Source organism: Calidris pugnax, unplaced genomic scaffold, assembly GCF_001431845.1.
Source record: "Calidris pugnax isolate Ruff unplaced genomic scaffold, ASM143184v1 scaffold8, whole genome shotgun sequence".
In the NCBI taxonomy this organism is placed as follows: domain Eukaryota; kingdom Metazoa; phylum Chordata; class Aves; order Charadriiformes; family Scolopacidae; genus Calidris; species Calidris pugnax.
The window spans coordinates 22,786,846-22,806,204 of NW_015090830.1; the positions used below are offsets into that span (position 1 = coordinate 22,786,846).

Below are 19,359 nucleotides of genomic sequence, written 5' to 3' on the forward strand. Positions count from 1 at the left end.
TGCTGTGCTTCTTGTGTGTGTATCTCTCTTACACATAGGTGTGCCATACCCTCAACTCACTTCCCACCTGCACTTTTGCCTGGGGTTACTCCATCCAAGATGTGGGACTTCTTACCTACCATCGCTGAACTTCCTCTTAGCCCATTTCTCCTGACTGTTGATCTCTCTGAATAGGAACCCTGCCCTTCAACAAGTGAACTGCTCCTTCCACCTCCAGTTTGGTGTTTGCTGCAGATGAATCACATGCCTTCATTTATGTTGTTAATAAAGTCAGGAAATAAGTGGCCCCGGTGTCAGTCCCTGAGGAACACCAATACTAACCAGCCATCAGTTAGACTTCGCACTGCTGACCACAGCTCAGCAGTCCAGCCAGTTTTTAACCCATTTTGTCCACTTATTCAGTCTGTGTCACAGCAATTTAAGGATTCTGTGGGAGACTGTGGCAAAGGCCTGCCTAAAATCAAGGCGTGTGACATCCCCAGCTCTCCCCTTCCTTACAGGGTCAGTCACCTCTTTGTAGAAAGCAAGGTAAGGTCACGTCTTTTTCTTCAGGCAACTCAACCTCACAAGGAAAATATCATTTGAACCCATGTTTAGAAAAGCAAACAAATATCTTGGTAGTATAATGTCATCAGCCTTATTTGTGAAGGTGTTTCTGCTGGGAAGTTGTTGGGTGGTGCTTGCTGAATGAAATGGTGACATTCCTAGTTGTGTTGGGTCTGTTCAACAGCCCGTGTTGTGCAGCCAGTGCAAAACCCCCATCATCCCACAGACTTGGTCTTTTTAAGAACTTTGTTAAAGTTTCAAGTCAGCCATTGCAAAGACAGTGTTGTAGCCAGAGGTAGCTGTGGAAATATGAAGAAAACTTCCATTTAAGTGTTGACTAAGGCCTGTAAACAACTGAATTGCCGAGCTACTTTGTGTTTTGTCTCTCCATTCCTTTTATTGTTAAGTCTTGCTTTTGATGACTAGAGCTGCCTCTTGTGTATTTTCCAGCCTGTAATGTCTAGAAGGCTGTTTAGATCCTGAATCCCCAGGGGATTCTGTGGCCTGTTTTAAATGCTCTGATTTGTGCATTGAGTGCTTTAGTCATGGTCTTTCTGATTTTCTTTTAAATTACTGATCATAACTATCTGAGTTGCAATGGAGGTGATGAAAAAAAAAAGAATTTTCATCAAATTAAGCCTAAACAGATAAAAACTAATTGTCTGTGTGCTTAAAAAAAAAAAAAGGGAAAAAAAAAAAAGCTAGGAAGTTATGGTTTCTGTCAGAGCTGGCAGCAGTTGAACTGGAAAAGTTTCAGACTCACCACAGACTTGAGTGGTTAAAGAGGAAATCAAAGCATACAAACACCGGCCAACTAGTTTGGAAGAAAGTCAGACCATTCCAGTCACTGGGACATGAGGACACCACGGAAGAGTTACAAGCATAACAGTCACTGAATGCAAGACAGCAGAAAAAAGTTTAGAAAATGGCAGGGGAAAAAAAAAATAAAAGAAAAGAGCTGAGGATTCATTAGAAGGGGAGAATTTTAGAGAAGTAAAGTAGATGAAGAAGTTAAGGATCATTAGTAGTTTAGTAACAAAAAGCTACTGTTTCCTGGGTTTTGGCATTGTCACTATGCTTTTGATTTCTGTAAAATATATTTAAACAATAACATTATAATATAATGAAAATAACTTATAAATGTTAGTTTGTCGAATTACTCAAAAGTAAGTACCTTAACTTGCATTTTCTTTAAGAGATCCTTAAAAGGTACATGGGTAGTAAAGAAGATATGTCCATGAAGGTAATCTGACTGACTTGGCTCTATAACTGTGTAAAGGGGATTAATTTGCTTTTGAAAATCCCCTTGGAGACTCTTAAAGGCAAACATAAGGCCCCTGGTTTAAATTTCTATTCTTAAAAGAAATCAGTCATTGGGTTGTTATAAGAATAACTGTGTAAATCAGTCCATTAAATAGCTTGGAAAATCTCAGACAGATTTAGGATTGGGCAATTATGTTGAAATGTGTGGTCTTCTTTCATTTTAAGTTGACAAAGTTATATGTAATGAAGAGTATGTACTTAAAGCATGTATATTTCTATCACTGCACATACGCTTTTTTTTTTTTAGCAAGACTAACCAATTTATCACAAGACAGAGATGACATTTAAGAGCAACAATGTAGTATTAATTGTAGGTAATCTTAGATCCTTGCATCCTTGTCCACATTGGAACTTTTAACATTTCTACTGCTGTGACAACCAGTAGGACGTTTTGGGGTGGAAAGCTTTGTGTAGACACAATCTTTGGGAAGGGATTCTTTCTAGATTATAAATGGTGAGTTTGTTTTTATTATGTGCTTATTTCCATTATTTTACCCAGACAATTCAGATCTACTTTCCCACAGACATTTTACAAATACTTTTTTGGAAATTGGTCTGATGGCAATCTCAGATAAATTCTAAATTAAGCCTGGTAGTTTCAGTGCTGCTGAAATCTAACTTTTTCTTCTCCCCCCTCTTCCCCACGCCCCCAGGATGTTTTGACCAGTGCAAAAACAATGCCTTTTATCCCAAGAATCTGTGTGGTACCTGCTGTATGTTACAGAATTAACTGCAGCCTAATGTTTCCTGTGAGATTTCACCACTCTAAAAGGGTCTGTCCCAAAAGCCATTTAGGAAGTAAAAACAATAGCTCTTATCACAGGCAGTGGTATACTTTTCAACCATATTTTCTGTGTGGGTGATTCAGGAGCTGCTAATATTGTGAAGATGCATGGTAAATGAAGCAGATTGCTTATAGAAAGACACCTGACTCCCCTAACCCTTCTCCTACCACATCTCTGCTGAGATGCTTCATGCCTGAAGCAGAACTTTGAATGTGCTCCTTGTCCCCCCCTGCTATGTAGACATCACAGTTTCACTTTAATTCTTAGTATTTTGTTAAAAAGCTTCGAACGGTGAATTTTTCAAAGCTTGTGAAATTGTTCATTGCTAACCCAATTAGGTTTTGCAGCACATTTTGCATAAGTTATGCTAAGTCATCTGCCCCCAGTAGAATTTTTAAATAAAATTATACTATTTGATGCTTTAAATACTAAGGTGTTTGTCAGGTCACAGCCCTCTAAAACTTTATAAATTAAAGTAAGCCTCTGAGAATCCTGTCCTGAAAGGTCATTTTCCAATCAATGCTGTTCATTAGGTGGTATCTGAGAATAATAGTTGCTTATGCATGCTGAAATAGTGATGTTGGGGTGTTCTGCCACTGTGTCTCTGGGATTAGCTGTGAGCAGATTTCTAAGAAAGTATCTTTTCCGTCTAAGGTTTTTCTGTTATAACTTTTTATTCCTACCACCTTCATTACTGCTATTTGACTGAGACCAGGAGGCATCGTCTTCCAAATATTGTTGCTCTTTATGAAGTGTTGAAAGAACTGATTACCTGTAGTCAGAATGCTGTGGCATTTTCTGCTCTCTGCAACCACAGAACCTAATTTATCTACCTGTGTTGTTTCAGCTGAGTCACTTTCTTGGCATTAATGACTGTCATGATATGCCCCCAAAGTTGTGGTCTGTGTAGCCAAGCAGGTATTTGGAAATGCTTCTAAAATAATTTATATCTCTCTGAATCGTAGAGCTTTAACTTGAGTTGCAGAGAAAAAAAATCATTGCTATTTCCAGTAAGCATCTAGCAATACACCATTTTGGGTCATGGTGGGGAGCACAGATCTATGCAACTTACCAATGGAAAGTTTTACCTTGTAATATCCATTTAGAATGCCTGAATGAATTAATGCAAACAATTGCAGAACTGTGTAGGCAGAATAATGAATCAAAAAGTTCTTTAAACAAACACTAAAAAGTGCCACTGAATGCACTTGATTTTACTGATGTTAAATCATTGGCCTTAAAGTGAGCAAGTTGAATGTATAATGGTGTAACTACATAGCTGTGACCTTTGAGTCACCTGCACTTGACTGTAGGAATTCAGTTTCAAAAAATGCAAATATTTAAAGTACGAAATTAAATCATATTAGAGCTTATCAAACTGACTGAGCTGCCTTCTCTCCAAATTCCTTTCGATTAGTAGCTAGTGAGACATTACCAAATAAAACACTGGCTTCTGAGGTCTTCAGAAGAACAAAGTTATAATGCACTTTTTTTTCTCCATTTTGCTGAGCATGGAAAGGGTTAAAAATAGCATCCCGTAGTTGCATCCTGCTTTGAGAATGTGTGCAGTCCCATACACTGTACAGTGTTTTTTGAAGGGTCATCCTATTTTCTGCTAGAACTTTGAGAGGATTTTTCAAGTTGGTGTTGTACTTTCAGAGCAGTTTCTAAAATAGTTGGCTACAAAAGAGTTGTGTTTTTATCATATAGAAAATGTTGTAACATAGAGTGCATCTATGTAGCATGGCCCCTGTGGCTGGTGTCCAAGCTCAGTCTAAATAGCCGGGATGCTAGGAACAGTATTTCTGTAATAATGTGGTTTGCTGCTTAGAGTAATTAGCTTTGATGAGAAATAGCTTGCCACTGTTTCAAAAGTGTTTTAAATCCTGAATCTTTTTAAAGTGAAAACAACCTCCCCTGCCCCAGATTTTTACAGGAAATTATCTTCCCTGTCATAGTGGGTTGAAAAGCTGTATTGTAAAATATGTAAAAAAACAGTTTCCTGAAAACAAATCAGGCATATTAGTCATGGGCTTTTTTTCTGTAAACTACTATTTTTCCTGATCCATTAGAGTTAAGTTTGATGGAATATAGAAATATTATAAGAGCAAAGTAGTATTTATAGAGGTAAAATATTAAGAAATATCCATGGCATTTAACTCTATAAATATAGTATGATATTTAACTGTAAATATAGTATAAATGCTGTTGCTAGGTTTACAAAGCTTTGTATCCTAAGGAGGAAAATATTTGTAGAGTTTTACTAGCTCTTATTTAGTAAGTTGTGACTAGTTTTCATCTGCTGGGAGTATGTATTTCTGGTATTTTTTTCTCCTTACACTACAGAGCATTTTTTTCAAAATTACATTTGAGAGGAACTCTGAAAACATTTTACAAAATCCTAAATCTCTGCTGTAAACTGTATTTTGAAACAAGCAAATTATGCTCCCCTTTCAGGAAAACCACAGTTTACTAATACAAAATATTCTTGGGCTGGAATTATTGAGGCCTTCGAAGGAAGTCTGATGGAAGGTGCAGAGAGATGACGTGGGTGACTGCGATGAGCAATCTTTCTATATTTGTACTGGTGTGAAGTTCCAGTGATGTTAGGGGCACTGCACTACTGGCAGAATTTATTTTTTTTTAATAGGACAATCTTCCTAAAATCTTAAATTTGTATAATTAGGCAGATCTCATAAGGGCAGATATTAGTCTTTAGATTGAATTGTGTTTGATATTTTAATTCATTTCTGCAAATTTCTAATTTGGGAGAAGACCACCTTAGAACTGGGTTTGGTTGCAGGCTTTTGTTTTTGTTTTTGTTGAGATTTTTTACCAGCTCATTAAGTTGATACCAAGCAAGAATTTACTGGATTGTTCAGGAAATTAAGGAGCATTACCACCCCCCTGCTCCAAAATTAACCACCTGCAGAGCAGCAGGAATCTTCTGTCATATGACGCTGTTGCAGCTCTTCAGCGTTCCCATCTTGCTCGCAGATGTCTGGTCTTGGTCAATCCCATTAAATGTGAATGACTAGCACACTAATGGCACATCACAGTCTGTAATTGAACTGTTTTCTGATGCTTGAATGAAAGATGTTTTATACTTTTCATATCTGAGGGTAGAATCCTGTCTTCACTAAACTAAGTGGCAAAAGTCCCATTAAGAGGAACCAGGATTTTGCTCCTCACATCTGCGTTCTCATTCTCATCTGCTGCTGAAATACACTGATTAGTCCCACTGAAGGAAAGTCTTTATTTGTCTGCTGTGTCATAAGTATTCTTACTCATAATTAGTTCCATCTGTAAGGGGCAGCCTTTTATGTTAAGTGTGTTACTGTTTTGAAAATGAACTGTCTGCTTGGTCTAATGCACAACATGAGCACACATGAGCTAAACAATGTGAAGACCACTGGTTCCTGTGTCTACAGCAAAATTTCAGGCAACCAAAATGTTGATGACGTTCACTTCGGTAACATGTTCAAAAAGTTTTTAATTAGCCACATGGTAGTAATTTATCTGTGGATAATATTTTACCTTGCTGTGGAATAGTTCTGTGTATTGGGTGAGTAGCTGATTAAAGGTTAATAATTCAAAGCAATAGGTTAATAATTCAAAGTACCTTAATCAGTTAAGTATGTTGGAAAGCCAGGACTTAATGTTTCTTGTTCTGGACTCACTGCAAAATTTATCCAAAACATGTTGGTAATTACAAGCACAGTGAACATTAATAATCGTTTCTATAAATGTCTGTAATTTCTTTGTGCAAAAAAGCTTTGACCTATATTAATACAAACTAACATTTACAAACAAACCTGAAATGCTTGAAGAAGGCTTCCAGTTTAACACAAAGCAAAGTTCTCTCTTGGAATTTAGTTAGCATGTTGGCTCTTTAGTCCTATATATTTGAGCTTTAGTTGTGATAAAGACTGATTTTTAAGGAGGGCTTTACCTACTGTGCTGGTTTTAGATGATCCACTTGCTGGTGAATGCCACTTAGCAAGAGGCAATGCTCAGATTCTCGGAGTTCCCAACAGCCTTTTTCCACTTGTCTGTGGTCTGAGTATGTGACAGCATGGGCATATGAATAATTTGTTATGCTGGAAACTTGGAGTAGAAGCTGCCTTACTAGGGGGAAAAAAAACCCAAACAGCTACAGATGCTTTATTATACTTATGGTTTGGTTTAAATTTATATTTTCAAGAACAGATAATTCTGAAATCTCTGGAAAGTGATTAGTTCAGCTTTTCTACAAGTATTTGGAATCTGCATCCTTTTGTTGGTCAGCTGTAGCCCAAAAGATATTTTTTTTTTTTCCACAAGTTGGAATTAACAGATAAAGTACAAAAAGGATTTAAAAGTTTTGTCCTTTTTGGTTTGCTTTCTAAAAATCAGTCTTTTTCTATGTTACATTCAAATCTGTCTTATTTTGGTTTTGTTATATAATCGCTTTAACTACCAAAAAAAACCCCCAAAACCTAATTATTTAGACATTCCACAACGTTTTTATTTTATAGTAGAAGTAAGTTAATTGGCGCAGCAAAACTTGAAAAAAAAAAAAGTCTGCCATCAAATCCCAGCTTTCAGCTCATCGACCAAAATAAATCAACAGGCCCCCTGAAGTTGTACTTAAAGACCATAGTAATAAAGCTCTTAGAAACAATCCCACATAATAATGTGAATATTTGGGGAATAGTTTACCATTCTTTCTTCCCGCTTCTTGCTGCATCTTTCCATTCTCTCTTTGTGACCGAGTTTATTGCAGTACCAGAGAAAAACTACTCTTCCTATATTTTTTTCAGGTAGCCCAGGTCTTATTTTCAAGAATATTTAGAATTGGCTTTTTTTGGTTTTATAGGTGTTTTAGAGTTTTACACGCTTTAACATATAGAAGGCTGTAGGGCCGTATTGGCATAAAAAGGGGGGAGGGAAAAAATTTTCAACAAACTCCTTTAAACATTCTGCATAATATATTCATGGCACTACCAAGATTCAAATGCTAATCCATGGAAAACATACGAGTTGAGAGATTTTGTTTGTTTTGGTTTTTTCATCCTCTTACTTTGAATTAGTCTGCCTTTGCTACATTGTCAGGTAAATGAAAAGCATTCTCATAATTTCTTCTCTTTCTTACAGGAGTTTTTCATGAGCTTCCCAATCTTTTGTGCCAAGCTGTTTTTCTAGTTGGTGATTCTGTCCTCATTATCTTATTTGTTTTGTTTATACAAGCCAAATGAAAGAAGGAATAATTAAGTCAAATGTGTTTTCAAGAATACACACTATTTTTAAAATCTGCTTTTAGTCTTTCAGGACTTTTTTTCTTTATTTCCTTGTTCAGGTTGGATTTTTTATGTAATACTGGGATTGGAAGCTTGGAGACTCATCTTCAATAATGAACAACTACTAACCCTATTACAGCTTTCTAAAAATATGTAAATTCTTACTCCTGGCTTTTGTATGTGTTTTCCACTGATCATTTTTTCAACTTTTTATATAGATGTGAAAGGTACTTTAAGAAGGTAGGAAGACAAAACACTTTCCACACTACTTTATTATATTTAAAACAGGATACGACTTTTTTCTGGTTGTGAATATAAAAGCTCATTTTTCCAGATGTACTTAAAATATATAGCTGTGCATATGAAGACTTTTGTGGCTAGAAATTGAGTACATTTGTTTTCTAAACAGGTGTCTCAATGCATGTACCTACTGCAAAACTAAGCATGCCAGAGGAGATCTAGCAAGTTATCCCATTGAAGAACTAGTGGACAGAGCCAAGCAGTCTTTTCAAGGTAAGGAGTTTTATCCCTACAATAAAAGTCATCCTCTGAAGTGTACCAGATCTTATTGATCATGATGCAGTATGGCTCTTAATTGCAGTAATTGACGTTTTTAATAGTCTGTAACTGTGTGTGGTGCTGCCTTTGCCATAGAAAGCCATACTTTCATTATGTTTTGCGCCACTGCACTGTTTACAAAATGTAGACCTACCATAAGGAGTATTTAATTTTGGTTTTTGGCTTGCTCAAATGAAGTTCCATGTAAGCATTTTGGTGTGATGATGGGGAAACTGTAATTTTTGGTCATTTTACTCTGTCTCTGCTTTCTTAAAGTGAAGATGATATTTTTTTTTCACTCAAAAAATAAAATTAAATTTCATTAACTTCCCTAGGGTTCTTGAAACCCTGTTTAAGGATACATTGCTTTTTCTGGTAATGGATTTCCTGGAGGAGTTCTGGGATGTTTGAGAGCCATACAAACCTTATCAGCTTTTAAGAATATTTGTAATCTCACATGGATCCAACCAAATACCGAAAGTTTTTCCTGCAGTACTGTTATCTGCCTAAAACTTTTGTATATCTGGTAGCTATGACAGCTTTATTGTACCTTAATATTTGTTCTTTATATTTAAATTTTGCTTGTGTTTCAAAAATGCAAATTTCCAAATAATGCCAGTATTAATTTCTGATGCAATCTCTGTGAAGGCACAGGTGTTGTGTTATTTTGTGTTTGTGTGCCATATTGAAGGATTAAAAGTGTATTTAAAAAATACTGAGGTAATTCAGGTATAGCATCTTCTTGCATCTTTGTATCAAATAATTTGAATCATAAGTAGAGCAATAAATACAACATATGATGTCACATGCTCTGTGCATGTACAAATAGTATGTGCATTGGGTTTCACTTATGGCTTTGAGAAAAACAACTGTTCTAGTAAGAAGTAGGTCTCCAGTCATTCAACACGTATTTAAAACCATCCTTGTTTAGGGATCCATAATGAACCTTATTTAGGTCAGTGATGAACTTGTGGCTGTTCATATCAGTAGTGTGCAAGGAAGAATCCTTTTTCTCTAATCAAAGCCCACGTTCACAAATTCTATGTTCTACATTGTCCATACAAAAAGTTCTCACTGAAGATTTTAAATGTCTTGTTCTTTTGCTTTTGTTAAAAGCCAAGCCCCTCTCTTTTCTTCCATGAAGCTTGTTTATAATTGTCACAAAATTTCTCCTACCGTTTAAGTTTGTACAATTAATGCTGTTGTTGCTATGAACTGGATTGGCTGTTACGATAGGCAGGAATCCTGTTGTTTCTTGTTTTAGTAGGACAAGTTTCTAAAACCTGTATGCATATTATGAAATGTTCAGTAACTGAAATACAAGATGTATAAATACACTGCTTGTTTTGGTGGAGAAGCGATTCACGAAACCTGTTTCAGAAAGCTAAAAATTTTCAGTAGTACAAGACAGATGATTTTGAAATTGGTAAGTAGTCACTGGGTAAGAGAAAAGCTGCCATTTGATGGTTATGGTTATCATTATGCTGTAATTACCAGACACAGATAAATCCCTGGTGACAGCAAGATGTGTAAGTGGAAAAGGAACACAACATTCCTTTCATTTCATCCAGGTATAACTCTGAAGTACTTTTATATTATTAGTAGCATTAGAATAGTGTTATTCTGATAGCAGTATAAAGCTGTTGAAATCTTCTAAAGAAACTTTGAAGAATTCAGCGAGGGAATATGACAAAGAGAAGATATGGGTATTACAGTCAGAATTATGGTCTTACTTAGGTTAACTATTCACAAAAAATTCAAACTTGTATGTCCTGTTGCAGTTGTATTTATGTGCCATAAAGTCCACATAAAATTAACATAAAGATATATTTGCTTGATATAACTGGAAAAAAAACTTTTGGGTTTTGTTTGTCTTTGCAAACAGTAAACGTGAAATTTTGTCAAGTATTTTGAACTCCAAGTATTGTACATTTGGCTTGAAAAACTCAGTAATTCAATTCATCTGTTGTACTGTGGCCATTATTATAAATATTGACGCTTTCAAAATAACTTGATTTCTAATGGAAAAACTTGCCCTTAAGCTATTGTTTTGAAATTTCTTGAAGAAATCCTATGACGTGTCTCACAGCAGGAATCTCCAGGGAGTTCTATTCTTGTTTGGCCTTACACTGGTACCTTTGTTAGAGGACATGAGGAAAGAAGCAAGTACTGAGTTGTCAAATGTCAGGCTTTGCCTCCAGCTTTCACATGCTTAGGAACGAACATGAGATAGTCAGATACTTAGTTTGCAGTGTATGGAGAATTTATTACTGCCAGCTTGCTGCAGCTGGGCTGCAGAAAGTTCATCAATCTAGTGAAAGACTTAAGCAATTCAAAGTCATTATTAAAGTTCTTGCTGTGCTGCTGAGCCACAATCTCTTCAACAATCGCTTCTGTTTTCTCGGAAGATGTGTTGCTGAAGCTGTAGTGAAAAATACAGAGAGGTACAGATGTGTGATGAAAAGTTTTTCCACTTTGGAATTGTTCATGGGAGAGCTGAGGTGTCTTAGAAGAACAGCAGCAAAACAGTGTGTGATGATTTTATATAACTCCATGAGCAAGTCATCTAAGAAAAAGGAGACTGGAGTAATTTGCAGTGTTTTGTATGTATATATTCTAACAGTACACAACTTGATAGGCCCCAAAGGTGGAATATTTCAATTGTGGAACACACTGAAAATGGATTAAAAGACCTGTATTTGAGGATGTTTTGTTACAGTTCCTTACATTTCAGCACAAAAAAGCTCTCTAAAATGCTTTACTCAGGTGATCATATTGTGACAAGATTGCAGTTGACATCTAGAAACAGTATTTCTAGCAGCAGTATGTTGCCAAAACAGGCTGTAGTGTTGGGATCAAATACTCCCAGTTTCATAGAATCATAGAATGGAAAGGGACCTTAAAGATCATGAGTTCTAACCCCCCTGCCATGGGCAGGGACACCTCCCACTAGACCAGGTTGCTCAAAGTCCCATCCAGTCTCCAGGGATGGGGCATCCACAGCTTCTCTGGGCAACCTATTCCAGTGTCTCACCACCATAACAATGAAGAATTTACCTTCAGCACTGAAGAATTTCTCTTCAGGAGCTTCTGTACTGCAGCCTCTGGGTAGGATGTCTTCATGTAGGAAGTATGTCCAAGCTGTAGTATACGCTGTGTTACTCGGCTGCAACCCATTTCAAGTAGTCAGTGGACCAGTCTGGGACTGCTAATAAAATGATACATGATAATATGATATCTGTGTGACAGCAGCTGTAAAGTGGTGCCTCACACGCATCAGTCTCTGATGTTTGTCTCCAAGATGACTTCAGATCTTTGAAACTCTTAGGCTTTTTAGTCAAAATTTAGCTCTGTTACTTTATTTACCTGCTGGTTTTTGAGAGTTTTGCATACTTCATGTAGGTAAGTAGGCATTTATTTTTAGGGTTCAAACCTTTCTTTTTGGTCAGCTCTGTAAAAGCAAAATTTAATATTCTGCTGAGAGTGGTAACTAGATGACAGCAGATAACAAAGCTGCGGTAATTTACATGCATGTTCAGATGATTTGTATAAGCATAAACTTGATTTAAATCAACTGATTAAAACTAGATGGCTGAAATGAGCATGACTGGACAGGTATCAGCCTGTATACTGGACTCTTCCAACCTCTGAAATAGACTTTTTTTCTTTTCGTATTTTATTTTAGTTTCTTAAATTCAACATAATGTCCACAGAAACTCAGTGTGTTGCAGGTTTCTAGTACATGCTTCATACTTTCCTATGCATTGGACTAAGTGTTAAGGTGTACTGAAATGGAGTTTGTTCATATGCTATGTATGGATTCAGGTCTCTCTGACCTCCAAAGTAGTTTCAAAGTTATGACTGACATCAACTTCAATAATTCACAAAATTTCTGTAGCGAAATAATCTGTATGAAGTTGAAAGTAGACTATTGAGGTTTTCCCTTTTTTAACTTTAATGTTTTTTTTCTGTAAATTTCAACTTTTAGTAAGTAGTTGTGTCATTTATTTATTTTTTTACATGGACAGCCTTGTCGAATCCCACAATATAGCACACTTGTATAAGACAGCAAGTAAAAGTATTGGGAAATATAGTAAAGTGGTCTTTGAGTAGAGAACAACAGTCCACTGTGAGGGTGTTTATGCAAAGAGGTTTTCTCCGGCTGATAGTACAGCACTTTCATTGTGTCATCAATTTAGTAGTATGTTTTTCTCAAAATTTGCTGTATCATGTTCAGTGCTGTATTTTAGGGAATCACCTTGGCAGTTATGAGAGAGCTCTTTCTTCCCTTCCAAAGCTACTTCACGTTAAACAATGTGGTTTTGCTTAGTCTATGAAGGGGAAGGCTGGGGTAGCTGCCATTGATGAACAGGTTTCCAAGGACATACAGAAGTTAAGCAAGCCTGTGCTTCGACTGTTGAGTGGAGTGGTGTCCTGGGATAGCTTTGGCTAAATTGCAAGACTTTAAATGGAAATTTGTTTAAGTTTTTTTTAAAATATGTTTTTAGTGACCATAAAAAGACATATAACTGATAATGCTACCTGGTGATTCGTAAATGCTACATATTGTGAGAGACTTTCTGGGCCAACATAGTGCTTTATATTGCCGACAATTTTTGCTGCTTCAGCAAGCTAAGTTAAAAATATAAATAGTTTTATGAAATTAGCTGTTATTTAATTCTAAACTAGAATGAAGATCTTCTACATGCACCAGTACAAAATTATACTTTTTTAGCATTGCATGCCTGTTGCAGAAGGCAGGGAATATACTGCTATTAAAATATACACTGTATAATTGCTACTATATTAGCTTGTTTTATGGTAGCAATGAGGGAGCTCAAATGAAAGTTGAGTCCTGTTGGGAAACGTTGTTCTTGTATCCTCAAGCTATGTGGAACAATTGCTTCTGCATGAATAATTGCAGTGGCAAAATATAATTTATTTTTATTCCATGATTTGCATGATGGTTCACTGGCATGCATGGTGTTGAATTCTGAATAACACTTCTGTTTAGGAAATCTTGGACAAAGTGTAGCATTTCAAAGCAGAGGAGCTATCTAAATGAAGATTCTGAGTCTTGTCTTTCATTAGCCATCTTTAGCAATTATCCCTAATCTTGTAGATCTTGAAGTGTTGAGATTTTAAAGGAGATTAATGTCAAATATTTCTCTCTCTCTACAAGTATTACTGTAAGCAGATGTTTATGTATAATGATAAGGATTGATTTTTATATAATGTGACTGGTTTCCAGAGCTTTTCAGATCACTGCAAGCTTTGCTAAGGATCTCTGGTTTTAGTAGTTCTGATGAGGTGCTGTCAAGACCTCCTGCTTTGTTCATTGGTAATTGGGTTTCTTCCTTCATCACTACCAGGAAGCTTGCTCTCTGTGTGTGTTCAAAGTAACTGCCATTCATGAAAGGACAGATTTTAAGTATTGGCAATGTTTTTATTCCCGTGAGTTGGCAGAAGCAGTACCAAATTAGGATGCTTAGGCTATGTCTTCTTGGTAGTGGATTTGGTCTTTGAATGTGCTGAGGGATGCTCCCAGATGGAGACCTGGGCTGTGTACTCGGGGTCTTTCTAGGGAAGAAACTGAAACTGTAGAGAGAGTACTTGTAAGTGCAGGTCTCACCTTGATGTGACATAAATACTCGGAGCCTGGACAAAGACCCAGGAGTGAATAAGGTGTCCTGGTGGTTTCAGTACGGCCTTTGTTAATGATCTTAAGCATGCTCCAGGAAAGCTTTCTTAACTGATCTTAATCCCTTGCTTACTAATATTTTTGCTGTCCTAGTGTAAATGTTCTGTCAAATAAGTATGCATATCTATTATACCCACAGTGATAGTTTTCCTCTTCAGCCTAGCAGCATTATCAGAAGTCAAGCATTTTCTTGTGCTTCTTTGTCCTAAATTTTATTCACCAATTTCTGCAAGAGTCCCAGAAGAAACCTAACTCTTCTTCCATACCAGAGATGTGATGAAGAGTCTGTTGAGAAACCTGTTGGATAACAAGTTACATTAAAAAAAAAAAAAGTGCACTGTTACCTATTGGTACCTGGGAACTGGTTTTCCATGGTTCATATAAGCTCAAATCTTGCCAGTGTGAAAAATTATACTTGATATTTATTTTGTGGCTACTAATTATTTTCTGTTAGAGTTATGCTTGAACATTTGTGGAAACTCCTTGAAATTGAGTCTGTGCTGTATGGGTCAAACATATAGTCAAAGACTATGACTGTTAAAAGGATAGATTGGAGTGTGCTTTGTGTGGGAAAGGGGAAGAAAACCTCTTTATTATATATATTGTTAAATACCAAGAAGAACCAAACTATATCATGTCAATGGCAGACAACTAATCAATTAGAATCAATTGAATTAGATGGCTATGTCTTCTAGAAGTGTTGTTTTGTTGTTTGGGCTTTTTTTTTGAAATTCAGTGGTCATTTGGCAAGATTGGGAAATCTGCTTTGTATAGAACTAAAATATGTTTGCTTAGATGTTCTCAGAATAAAAGGGTTTGTTTCATTCTGGATTGAATTAAATATTTAGATCAATTTAAATGTTTTGTTTGGTTTGCAAGGTATCCCTTGGCTTCCAAAATATAGGTTGGTTCTGAAACCAAATATAGCACTTGTGAATGGGGTGACTTTTATGTATATATTTTTATTTTTTTTTTAAGGGAATGGTTTACTGTAGAAACTGCTGAAACATTTCACACTCAGTCTATGTGAAATATTCCATGATTTTGAAATTTGGTTAAATTTTTAAAATTTTATTTCCTTTTGAAAGTTTGATGGTTTCAATACAGAAATTATGCTTGTTCCCCAAAAGCTGTGAGCTCAAGTTTGGCAAGTTTCTGTTTCTGTTCAGCAAAAAAAAAAGCTTTAGAAAAGCAAAATTTTTAGTATTATTTACTAGTCATTGCCCGGGGCAGCATAACAAAAAATTGAGCATAAGATGAAGAAAGTTGAGTTTAAGGCACTTTTTCATGCTGTGTCCTTTATAGCTAAATGGAAGCAAAGATAAAGGCAGATTGCACCAGAAAATGCAAACCATATCTTGTTCTCGTTTTACTTCTTTAACCACTCTAAAGAAAGCTTGAGAGTGAGAAAATGAATATTAGTACATGGTAAATATCCCCAAAAAGGGTTGCAAAAGCCAAACAACGTTCTCTTGTAAGGTAAACATAAAGAAGAAGCATAGAATCTGCTGATGGTTTGCTGTTTCTTGAGTTCTCCCTTACTTAAATCACACTATACATTACCCTATAAAAACCTCAGAAGGAAAAACCCCCATACTTAATATCTAACACAAAAATGGTATATTGATGGTGTAACATATACTGGCTTTGAGTTACTCTCTTTTCTCAGCAAGAATGACCTTGTAAGAATATGAAGTCCATGCCAATTATAATTGGTTTTAAGCTTTCTTATGGAATTATTTTCTATCAAAATATCAGATTCTCAAAATGCTGAATTTTTGACAGGAATACATTGAATTCAACAGCAAAGGTTAGAGAGAAAGCTAAATGTGTTCCATTTAGCATTGTATAAGGTAATGCTTGAGTCTTCTTTTCCAAATGCTTTTGCCTCTGTATTTTCTGATTTATGGAATCAAAATTTTGTGATGTCCAGATCATAATATGTAAGACAGGAAAATCTTATATAGAAATCATGTCTAAGAAACACTCCTTGGCCTTAAAAAAACCCAAACCCAACCCCCATTCCATTTTTAAAATCCTTTCCAGTTGAATCTTTTGGGAGAGCACTGTTCCATATCACACACAAACTTGGTTCATACCCAGCTTTGCTATGCATAGAGTTTTCTTGTATCTTTCTTCCTTTATTTATTTATTTATTTTGGAGGGAAGGAGAAGAGTGACAGTGTTTTTCTAAGATAAACCTCTTCTATCAGCTGTTCTACTGACTTCTAGGAAAAGTGGGCTTTATTCTAATATTGTTCCTGCAGTATAATTTCAAGTTGCATTCCAGGGAGCTTGGGCTGCTGTATTTGAGACCATTTGATAAACAACTTCTCTTCGTTCTTTTGTGCTTTTTGGCTGTAGCTAAAGAGCTAGGTTTTTGTTGTTGTTATTAAAATTCTTTCTGTATTGTCTTTTCTGCCTTATGCCTTTCTGCTGACTTTGCTAATGCACAGAATACGTAGGCCAAGATAAATATTTTGGTACCAGCCTGTCATTTCTATGGGATAGAGTAATGAACTGGCTTTTCATGGCCCCATATTATCTTTTCTAATAATCATGAAAGAAAAAGGTATAATTATATTTCATCAGTAGTGATTAGAAGCAATGTCTTTAGGTATGTAAAAACTGCTGTGTAACAGATATTTAAACACACATAACTAACATCATAAAGCAAAAGAGATATTTAAAAGGATAAAAAGTTGCCTTTTCAGTAGTAAATTACACTACTGTAGATATTTTCAAGCTTCATTTGAGTAAAAAAATAATTAGAAGTTCATTGAGCTTTCCTCTTGGCTCCGAAAGAAATTCCCTATCATATTTTTGGTATGTGTTTCTTTTATACTGTCAAGTTAACCAATATGTTAACGTAGTTTCTGTTGTCTTGAGTGTCTCTGGTTGCATAAAAGGTCTGTCTGTTGACAGGATTGCCCCCTGTCCAGAAAGCTTTTAGGAAGAAGTCAGTCATTAAAGGAGCTTACTATATTCTGAACTTATCCATTAGAACACCTGAGTAGAGATCTGTGCTAGTTCCATTAATTCTAGTGCATAGTTACAGAAGCTTTTAGGCAAGTTTGGTTCAAGACAGAAAGTCATACATATTCCATTGGATGATTGAGCTGAAGTTTTTCTCCTGGTCTGAGCAGAGGTGTTTCTCCTTCGCTTCCTTTCAGAATTTTTCAAAACTGCATTACAGCAGTGAGTTTCCCCCCATTTCAGATGTATACTCACAATAATGCACCTTCTATTTACAACTTTTTTAAAAGTTTTTCTTTTGTATTTTCTCATTAGTCTTGAAAGATGACAGTATATTTGCATTTCTGTTTGCTGTATGGTGACTGAGTTTCTAGTTCCATGTATTCCTGCACCTAGCTTTAGTAATTTTCCTCAGTTCATTTCATTATGACCTTTGATTAGTGTTAAAATATATCTATGTGCTTCTTATTTTGTTAAAAATAATAATAAACTCCTTTATTTTATTAAAAATTATTACATTTAGAAAAATCATAGCTTCTCTGCATGTTTTCACTTTGGTTTTCTTGATTTTATTGTTCTTTTGCAGTTAGAGTTGAAGTCTCCTCCTGGGATGGCTAGATGTGAACTGACGGATGTAAACACCATGTAGCCATCCTTGTGCTTTGTGGTGTATTAGAAATACTAATGTATGTACTAATATATGTACTAGAAATAGTCAGTCCACTGCTGTCGGAAACCTTCAAACCTCTATTGAAAGTGCTGCATAGGTGATAGACTCATGCAGAATAAATTTGGTGGGTTTTAGGTTTTTTTGCCAAAGGCTGATCACTCTGCAGTGCACATGTGGTATGCTTGATATTGCCATCAAAATATTAAACATACTGATCGTCTTTGTGCCCTGTGGCTACAAAGGATTCTGGGATTCACAACATGCCACTGTTTTTCACAGAAATGCTATGAATTAGCAGAAGGCTCAGATTTAGTTTAAAATGTTGTGAATATTTTCATTAAGGGTGTAGATCATGGCATCTTCTGATTTCATAGTTGCCAAGAACTTTCAGTTATATAATCTTGCTTCAATTTCTGTATAACTCTGTCAAACTTTAATTGATACTTCTAGTTAAAATCATCTAACTATTTGCAAGAATTACATTATGGAAAAGATGTTATTCCAGACAACTTTAGAAACAAGAAAAACTTTTCTTACTGAGAGGTTATGGAGGCATTCACACGTTAGTGTGGTAGATACTTTGCCTCAGGTCACCCTTTTGGGTTTTTTTGTTGTTCTGGTTTTTGTTTTGTTTACTTTAGCACTTGGTTCAAGTGGGTTTTGTGGAAACTTAGTAGATTTTGGCTGGTTTTGTGGGCATACTCCACACCTTAGGCTGATTTCATGCATTGTAGGTTTGTTGGTTTTTTCCTTGTTGCCAGGTCTGCTGACATAGCATCAGAGATGAGGAAGGGAAACCTCTTTCTCTTTTGCTCCATGTGTTAATGCTGCCTTCTGGGATTGGTAGAGGTCTTAGTCCAGTCAATCAGCTTACTTGTCCATGTTGCAGCTTCATATAACAAACATGCCATAATAGTTAATTTGCCAAATAATCTTATCCATGACACATTTAGGACACAAATGAATCACGCTAGATACACTAGATCTTGCAAGTGTGCAGTGTAACCTGCAAAACTTCATCTGGGCCCTTCTCTTGTGAGGAAAAGCACTTAGGCACTGTTTAAGGTTTGTATAATTGGGATTCTACTGTTTAAGTACTGTGTACCTTTAAAAAAAATAAAAAAGGTGGCCCCAATGGTTTTATGATGTTGCGATGTAAACAACTGAAGAGAAATACAGAAGAATAATACATGGTTGCATTCAAGATAATCACAGAATCATAGAATGGTTCAGGTTGGAAGGGACCTTAAAGATCATCGAGTTCCAAACCCCGCTGCCATGGGCAGGGACACCTCCCACTAGAGCAGGTTGGTTAAAACTCCATCCAGCCTGGCCTTGAACCCCTCCAGGGATGGGGAAGTAATAAGCAGTTGTTCACCATATTTACAACCAAAATATTGTCCAGGGTCTTGTAGGGGATGACAGAGGAAAGATCATTACTTAGTATAAGATTGGAAGAAAGACAGTGCAGTAAAAAGGAATGGTCATTCATCTGGGGAGGAGCTCTCACCACCACCACCA

The 19,359-nt window shown here is 36.1% G+C and overlaps 1 protein-coding gene across 5 annotated transcripts in view; it reads left to right on the top strand.

Annotated features, from left to right (window-relative positions):
- The window catches only part of CDKAL1 (CDK5 regulatory subunit associated protein 1-like 1), a 428,699-nt gene that overhangs the window by 186,807 nt on the left and 222,533 nt on the right, over nucleotides 1–19,359 (top strand). For all 5 annotated transcript variants that reach the window (XM_014941103.1, XM_014941106.1, XM_014941102.1 and 2 more), the window contains one exon: nucleotides 8,343–8,446. In XM_014941103.1, the coding sequence (XP_014796589.1) occupies nucleotides 8,343–8,446 (104 nt within the window). The remainder of the gene's footprint in view (nucleotides 1–8,342; nucleotides 8,447–19,359) is intronic.